The 9554-nt window shown below is 33.8% G+C and overlaps 1 protein-coding gene across 1 annotated transcript; it reads right to left on the bottom strand.

Moving 5' to 3' along the window:
- Positions 1-2770: 2770 nt before the first annotated feature.
- Positions 2771-5656, bottom strand: LOC122007281 (transcription termination factor MTEF18, mitochondrial-like). The gene has a single exon (XM_042563119.1). The coding sequence runs from the start codon at positions 5487-5489 to the stop codon at positions 3108-3110; it is 2382 nt and encodes a 793-aa protein (XP_042419053.1). The 5' UTR covers positions 5490-5656; the 3' UTR covers positions 2771-3107.
- Positions 5657-9554: the final 3898 nt, after the last annotated feature.

Consider the following 9554-nt stretch of genomic DNA (forward strand, 5'->3'; position numbering starts at 1 on the left):
CATGGGATAGTCTGGGAGAAGCCCCCAGATGAGGGCTATAACCTTTGCTATAATAGATGATACTAAAGTCTCCCTCGACACGGTGCGATAGAGGTAGGACGGGCTCCCATGTAATGAAGATTCCAATCTCTCAAAGGACATATCATGCATATGATCGGCGTTCGAATCACTCATGATGTTAGGTCATTCGTTAGGGCCCATTTGTACTTTTTAAATTTACCCTAATGATAAATAGAAAGTTTCCGTGAGACTAGGATATTAAAATATGAGCTTTTTCTTCTTAGTCTCTACTTGCCATTGAGACGAGGACTTTGGTTGTCGCTTAGATCCCTTCCATTGCATTCACAGGTTCATTCTATGACAAGAAACAATTAGTTGACATTCATCACTAATTAGCGATCAAAATTAATTTAATTATATTACTAATTCGATCACTAATAAATCTCACTTAATAAGAGGAAGACTTGATTATTACTGGGGAAGGTCTTTAGTAAGGAATAAATACTGAGACACCAATATATACCAAAGATTCGATAGGATCTAGCTACAAGTTTGGCATGCACCTTGCTTATTTTTATAGGCCCTACTGTTACTCTGGCCGTCTGTGCGTGATCAGACGGCCAGAGTAAGGTTTTTAAGAGGTTGTAAAATGAAAAAAAAAAATTGATAAAAAAGTTTAAATCATGGTAGACGGAAGGTTTGAGGTTTTTATTTCAATAGTAGTTATGAAGTTTTAAATCTATTTTTTCTCTCTTGAAATTAGTATATAATATGGGTGGAGCTATTCGAAATAAAGAAGAGTGATTTGATAACGTAAGATCATTAAAAAAAAAAAAAAGCAAAAATTAAATGGGCACCTATTTATGTTTTCGTGTATTTTATTTATGATTAAAAATCAAATGAACACCTCTCTAGGCCCCTTTTAAAATGATCTACCCAAAATATCCTATATTAGTTAATCATTCAACTGCGTAGAACCTAGCAACTAGCTTCTACAATTATAGAAGCTAACATCTAACTTTTATAACATGTAGGAGCTACTTATACAATATATTTTTTGATTATTCGGCTGTGTAGAGACTAATAACTAACATTTTCATGTTATAGAAGCAAACAACTAGCTTTTAGAGTACAAACTTTATATCATTTTAATTTTACTTATGTGATTGATAACCTGATTAAAATAATATTTCAACTAGCCAAATAGACAATTGAGACTTCATGACACTTATTATATTTTAAATGAATATTATCTTATCATGATCGATTGTGTAGAAGCTAGCATTTAGCTTCTACAACGTGCAAAATCTAGTTGCTAGCTTCTATAACGTATAGAAGCTAGTTGCTAGCTTATAATGATAACTTTATATCATTTTGATTTTAACCTGATTAAAATAATATTTTAACAAGTAAATCAAAAGATGGAGCTCTATGATACTCATTATATTTTAAATTAACATAATTTAATCATCATCGAGCATGTAGTGGTTAACATGTAACTTTTACAATATATAACGACTACCTAATAGTTTTTGCACTCCATGTTATAGAAGCTAGTAAGTAGTGCTTATGTCGGCACTAGGGGGCCGCTAAGGTAGCGGATCTACCTTTTTTAGTAAGTAGTGTTTATGTCTCTCGGCATAGCACAGACGGTAGACATATGACATTTTTATCGTAATGATCAGTGATTGATTCTTAGGAATTGACGATCTGAAGTTTACTCTACTATACGCCTATGACCTATATATATATTTATCTCCTTCTATATTTGTGAGGCTGATATTAAGAGAGCTACTACGATAGCAATTTTTTAATGCATAGTTTTTATAGCCCCGGATACCGTGTGTATGACATTTATGGTATAATGACTAGAGAAGTTTATTTAATTCTTTTTAAAAAAAGATATTAATATATTGCTTCTGTTAATTCAAAACATTTTTTTTTAATGTTTGGAAAATAAAAATTATAGGATGACTTTTTTACCACGAGTAGTATATTTTTATGATTTAAATATGGAATTTATGTGACATATCACATGGTTGAGGAAAAAAAGTGCTCACGATTGAAGATGGCTTTAGAGTTCAGGTACTAAGAATATTCTTTATTATTATTATTATTATTATTAAAATGATGTGGAAAAAGACTTCAAATTTAAATAAAACTGCTGATCAAAATTGCCACAGCACAAATCAAAGTTATTCCAGCCTCCAGTGTCGATTGAAACTGCCCCACTATTGTTATCACTGTTTCTTCCAAACTGTTTTAATACTATGTAATACTTTTGATTAACCCTGAGACTACTGTATAACAATTATACTCTCTCAATGATTAATCAGATATCTAAAATGTTCAACCATTAATCAGATATATGTAGCATAAACGGGTGGATACATGACATCTCTGATACAATGATCAGGGATCGATTCAAAAGATTCAAAAGTTAAATTATAATATTAAGCAAAAATCTCTTTTTAGGTAGACACGTTAAAGTTTATTCTTCAAGTGACCCCTTAATTGTCTAAATTTAACATGATCGATCTTACCATGACAGAAGACTTCATCCAGGAAACCCAACCAGGAAACCCAACAATGCAACCAGTCTACTGCCATCTTGCTATCTGCAAAACCTTGGATCACAAAAAATTAAAAAAACAAAGAATCTCTTTTTGAGTTTTTTATATTCGAGTTTAAGTAACTTCAGTTGGAAATTGTTTATCCACTTTACTTATGGATGATACAATTCTCCAACTCAATCCACCAGAAATTCAGAATCCATAAAACTGAAGTTATATAACATGGAATGTTTTTTGTGGCCTCAGAGATGCTATATCATTATGAAAAACTTTCAGTTGCTACAAGTCTACAATGAGTTGTCATTGTGGCCCTGGAACACAAACCGATCAAAAAATGGTGCCTACTAATCCAAAAAACTAACTGAATGTGATACAAGGTTTAGGAAGATCTATAATTTAGAGAAGCTGCTAGAAGCTCAGAAACCGGCCATTGCTTATGACTATACCACTTTGAAGAACATTGGTGCCAAACGAGCATCATCGAATGTTTGTGAGGATGGAAACTGGCGAAGGGTAGGCAATGTTGCTAACCTTTTATTTTGATGAGAAGGAATTCTTCAACTTCTCCCATTCATTAGGCCCGTCGGGATGAAGATTGACAATGCATTTCACAAACCTTGTGTTCGAGCATGCAAGAATCGTACTCAAGGCTACATTTGAGTGGACAGTTTTCCTAGGAGTTGTTACCTTTCTTTCTTTGAGCCAAGCATACATAGTAAACCTCAGCTTCATCTTGTCTATATTGTAGCACAAGAATGCTGGAAAGTTAACAAGTGATTCAATCGAATAGCCCATGTGATTCAGAAGAAAGTCAATCTTTTTCTCAATTGTATCTATTGATTGATTAAGAATGGCAGGAACTGCCTTAATCATCTGAGAAACAGTGTTGCAATCTAATCCAGCATTCACTAGGACGTCAAGTGTCTCTTGCAGTTGGTCCCCTCTCCCTCGGAACTTGCCCAGTGCTTTAGCCATTTCTTCAGAATTCTCTATAAACCCCAGCTTCAACTTCTCCCATTCATTAGGCCCGTCGGGATGAAGATTGACAACGTATTTCACAAACCTTGTGTCCGAGCATGCAAGAATCGTACTCAAGGCTACATTTGAGTGGACAGCTTTCCTAGGAGTTGTTACCTTTCTTTCTTTGAGCCAAGCATACATAGTAAACCTCAGCTTGATCTTGTCTATATTGTAGCACAAGAATGCTGGAAAGTCAACAAGTGATTCAATCGAATAGCCCATGTGATTCAGAAGAAAGTCAATCTTTTTCTCAATTGAATCTATTGATTGATTAAGAATGGCAGGAACTGCCTTAATCATCTGAGAAACAGTGTTGCAATCTAATCCAGCATTCACTAGGACGTCAAGTCGCTCTTGCAGTTGGTCCCCTCTCCCTCGGAACTTGCCCAGTGCTTTAGCCATTTCATCAGAATTCTCTATAAACCCCAGCTTCAACAAGAAATTGGTCTTTTCTTGAAGAAAATGTCCATCCATGTTACGGAAAATGAGAACATCAACCTTCTTTTTTGAAACTAATGTTCCAAACTGACTGGGATCTTCTTTTATAATCTCACACAACGTTATCTTGGATACATTTAGGTCTGTCAAAACAACATCAGGTTTCTTACAAGAACAAGAACCCAAAACTTGGGCATGGGAAGACAAAATGCTAGCAATATCATCGCTCAACATTCCAATCTCTGCTAAGAAATGCACAGACTGCAACAAGTTTTTCGTGAAGTTCCCAGCCAGGATTTGCGGGTACTGCACAAATAAAACTAATATATTGGACTTTCTAAGACCCAGCTTTAACAGGATTGCAACTACAATGTATATTTTCTTTCCAGAATCATCAAAAACAAAATTTGGGTTGTTTCTAACCAGAGAAGACAATTCATTCTTATCACAACCAATTCCATCAAGAAAATTCAGCATACCAAGAATCCATTTCCAATTATAAAAGCTCTTGTCTGACAAACATCCTCGGATCCAATCCAGCTCAATACCTAGGCTCTTCAATTTCCCAAGAACCTTATGAAAGTTTGCATTTACACCACCAACTAAAAGTGAAGGACAGCATGTAACAAGATTGATCATGGTAGGTTTGCTGAGCCCAAGTGCTTCATAAGCACAAAGCTTTGAGTGCAAAACACCAAAATCATACCTGAAAATTTCAGTCTCTTCTTTGTACATCTTACCAATCTTTCTTCTGGGAACTCCATAGTTGCAAAGAATATTATAGTTCTCGAGCAAAACATCATCATCCTCGAGAAACATCAGATTTCGAGGAAGGAGGGGCTGAATTTCTGATGGGTTCAGACCCAAACTTTCAAAAAAGGGCTCAAATTCATTGATGGGGTGATAGCGAAGATATCTAGAGAGGGACCTCCCTACATCATCATCATTGTCAATCTTCGCAAGTATGCGCTGGAGGAACTCAGGAGAGTTCTTGCTAATGTGCTCAGCGTCCATGAAAGGCAGGCCTCTGGTAACATGAAGGTAGTCAACGAAAGCATTTTGAGCATCTGTTCGGTCAGAGCGAGTGATTCTCTGTCCAGAAGAAGCATCAGGAAGTTCTTCTGCACACACTGAAGCAGCCAGAGCAACTCGAGTGCTAGAAAAAAACCGATCTTGCTGCCGATTTAGATGGCTCTTGAGAACGAAGGCATCTCTAGTGGAAAACAGTAAGGTTCTGTGACAAAGCCACGCGCTTCCGTGATCAGCTGGTGAGGTGTTACGCTGATTGGAACCTCTACACGGGAATTTCGCTCTAGGGGACGAGGCAGGAAGAGAAGAACAGGAGAAAAAGTAACGTTTTGGAAAACCAACAGAAACACTAGGAGGAATCAGAGACGCACGCAGTCGGGAGAGAATTTTGGTAGAATGAATGCCCCGAATCAATAAGAGAAGTGTCATGATCGGTTCCTCAAAGCTCGAAGATCGCCGCTGGTTAACAGGAGATGATACTTTTGCAGTGGATGCCGCCGGAAAATTGCAATAGGATCTGCTGCATACCTCAAATTGCAGGGTTTCAGGCTGTTCTGGCTTCTCCTGAGAAGGAAAGACGAGTTTATTTGGGGGAAGTGGTGGTTTTTGCTAGAACCCTAGATTGGCTTGTTCTATCAAACGGGTGTGGTGACTCGGAGAGTTCAATCGCAACCGTTAATTTTCTACGAACGCTCCTATCGAGCGATGCATGTGCTTTTTATCCATACGAACACCAAAATAACGGTCAACGGTCTAGACAAAAAAATTAAAACAGCCGCTTTGATCCATAACATTAACGATAAAGAGACACTAACACTTAAAATTATTAAAATAATATCTCATTTATAATTTTTTATTTAAAATATTTTTGACAGAAATCAAGGTATTTTTTTTTTCAAATTCCAACAGATCTCCCACTTAAAAAATAAAAAATAAAAAATCATAAGGACACCCACCACTAGCTCATCTTATAAAATAGCACAACAACCTTTCATTGCATCGCTCTAATTATTTTCTAAATTTTGAACCATTTGGATAAAAAATAAAAGGATATTTTTTTTCCAACTATTTAAAGAGGCACTTCATTTTGATTTTTATTTTTTTTCTCAAAAGGGCACTCTATACCGTCAGCTTGCTTTGTAAAATAATTATCCACTCCATTATTTTCATTATTATCTTTCATCTATATTTTCATATAAATCCTAAACCGGTCCCCTCGCATGGGTCTAGTTACTAACACATGAAGTATTATCATCATGAGGTCTGGGATTAGAATTTCGGTAAAACCAAGGTAAATGTATTTCTTATGTGCTAGTCACTATTCCAAAGGTTAGTAACCGTCCGTGATTTACCTTCACCGTGTTGACCATGGGACAGAGCCGCTGGTGGCGAGCATATTCACCTTTTACCACCATGTAAATCCTAAACCGAAGGTGCATTTAGTAAGGTAGTGCATGCAAGATAGTACTAACACCCAGTATCATCCACCTAGATATTAGTTTGTAAAAATCAGTATCACCTTGATACTGATTTCCATGAACGAGTATCAACATACTGGTTTTTTGAATCTAGTTTTTAAAAATCAACTCCAACGTTGGTGCTGTCAAGTGGTGTTAGTCATTAAACTCCAGCATCTTGGTCTTTTGGAGCTGGTCTTTAAAGATCAACTCCAACGATTGGTGTTGGTCTTTAATGATCAACACCAAGTAGTGTTAATTTGTAGAAACCAGTACTTGATTTGTAAACAAGCACTTAGGATACGTTTGGTTAGGTGTAATGCAATTTAACTTGTAATATAATCAAATTTATAATGTAATGTAATCTTAATTACATTACTATATTTGATAATGTAATGTAAGTAAACTTTGATTACAAAGGTGATTACATACCTTAGGGTGATTATATTTTTTGATTACAAATTCATTTTATAAGATATGTAATTTGTATTATTATAAAATGATAAAAATATTCCGTGACCTTTACTGGTGCCCGCCGCACCTTTGTCGGAGTTTGCGGTAACCGCCGACCGTCGCTGACAATCACCAGCCGCCAAGGGCGTAGCCAGGGCTGGGCTTTACTGGGCTCTAGCCTAGTGCAGCCTAGCAATGCCCGGTAATTTTAGCTTCACCTAGTAAGCAATGCCCAGCAATTTTAGGCCTTAATCTTACTATGCTGGGCTTGGCTTTACTGGGTTCAACATTTTTAGCCCAGGGTTAGGTGAGTAAGCAATGCCTAGCAATTTTAATTAGGTCTTAACCTTGCTATGTTGGGCTGGGTTTTACTGGGTTCAACATTTTAGCCCAGGCAATCGGCGGCCCGCTGGCAACTGGAGGTCGGCAGCGAATTAGGGGTATATTCGATATTTAAATTTTGATGAAACGATGACCTCATAATATAATTAGATTACATAATATAAATCAGCACCAAGATGGGTGGTGTGAGCACCACCTTAGTATTGAAAGTGGAGCTGATTTGTAAAAGTCAATATCATCTTGGTACTAATTTGTATAAACTAGCACCATCTTATATGTGATGAAAGAAAAAAAAAAAGTTGTTACATGTAGAGATTTAAAAATTAAATTTTAACGTCGGATGTCGTCCATCGCTGCTGTGTGCATATGCTCGACAACACGCGTGGGGTGACGCGCGTCGCTTAGGGGTATAATCGAGTTGAGCCGAACTCTTGGATATTTGAGTTTGACTCATTTATAATCGAGCCGAGCTCGACCTTTATTTAACAAATATATTCATGGCTCACGAGCTTTATCGAGCTTTTATCGAGTCTAAACGAGCTTAATAAATATAAATTATAAATTATAAATTTAAATATTCATTAAAAACTAAATTATATATTTTTTAAAAAATATAATATTCTGGTTAAAATTTATAATTTTATTCTAATAAATAAATTTAATATATTTATCTATATTTTTCATAAATAGAATATAAATTTAATATCAAAACTATTATTTTTTTATTTAAAAATTGATTCATGAGCTTAATGAACATGTTCACAAGCTAACGAGCCGAATATTATGAAGCTTGAGATTGATTTGTTTATCTTAACGAGCCTCATTAAACGAGCTCAAACGAACTTTTATCAAATCGAGCTTCGAATAGTTCACAAGAGGCTTGACTTATTTATATCCCTAGCATCACCCAACATAATTTTGAGTAAAAATATTATATATTATCTGAAAAGGATCATTCAAGAAAAAATTTTAAAATGAAACATCTTTTTTATATTTTAAAATAGAACGTCCTATCATGATGATTTTTGATGAAGCTTCGATGACAAAAATTTATAAAGATTGAAGCAGATATTGGGTTTCTAAGATGACCATCAGCTCAAGATGTATGACTTCTGTTTTTTATATATGTTTAATAAAATAAATAAATAAAAAAATTTGAAGACTATAAATTTTCTTTTTAAAAAGTATAAAAATTTATAATATTAAATTATTTACAATATCTTTAAAATAAAAATAATATAAATTGAACTCGATAAAAAAATTTAATAAATAAATTTAAGCAATTTTTAGATGATTTTTTTAGAGAAAATATAAAAGTTTTAAAAATCAACTAGGCTAGCTTTAGGTAGAGAAAAATACACTATCACAATTTTAATTTTGCATGCAGCCCCTACTCTCTAATCACAATAAAACTTTGTTACCATTCTATGCATACAAAGTTTTATTTCCTTAACTCCTTCATGCAAATATTATTATCTAATTGACCCTTAGATTTGTTAGGTACAAAAGATCAATAAATGAGTATAATTCCTTTTAAATCAACACTTGAAATTAGAATCGAGTATATTTTCTATTAAATTGAGCACGAATTTTTTCTTGCTTTAATATATTCCTTCTAAATTCAGCACAATTTAAATAAAATCTAATATATTTTTATTCAATTAAGTATCATTTAAAGAAAATCTAGTATATTTTACATCCAATTGAGGTGGAAAAAGAATCGTGTTTAATTTGATAGAAAATATACTAAAATGAATATAATTCCTCTTAAAAACACTTTTATTAGAATTAAATATATTTTCTATTAAAATTGTCTCTCATATATTTTAAGTACAAATAGTCTAAAAATAAGTATAATTTCTGTTAAATTCAACATTTTAAACTAGAATTGAGTATATTTTCTATTAAATTGAGTACGATTTTTTTCCTACTTAATATAATTACTCATAAATTATCATCATTTAAAAAAAATCTAGTATATTTTCCATCCAATTGAGTACTATTTAAAGGAAATATAATATATTTTCTATCCAATTGAATGGGAAAAAAATCGTTCTTCTAATTTAATATACTGAATTTAAGAAAAATTATATTCATTTTTAGACTTTTTATACTTAAAATATCAGGGACAATTAGGTAAATATGATTGAGTAGAGAGTGAAAATAAATTTTTTTATATAATGGAGACTGCATTGAGGATTGCATACAAAATTTCCCAAATATAAAATCCAACACGTAACAA

This window comes from Zingiber officinale, chromosome 7B (genome assembly GCF_018446385.1).
Source record: "Zingiber officinale cultivar Zhangliang chromosome 7B, Zo_v1.1, whole genome shotgun sequence".
Taxonomy (NCBI): Eukaryota; Viridiplantae; Streptophyta; class Magnoliopsida; order Zingiberales; family Zingiberaceae; genus Zingiber; species Zingiber officinale.

Bases quoted from the DNA above. Each gene is read 5' to 3' on its own strand.
- LOC122007281 (XM_042563119.1), bottom strand. From the start codon at position 5,489: ATGACACTTCTCTTATTGATTCGGGGCATTCATTCTACCAAAATTCTC.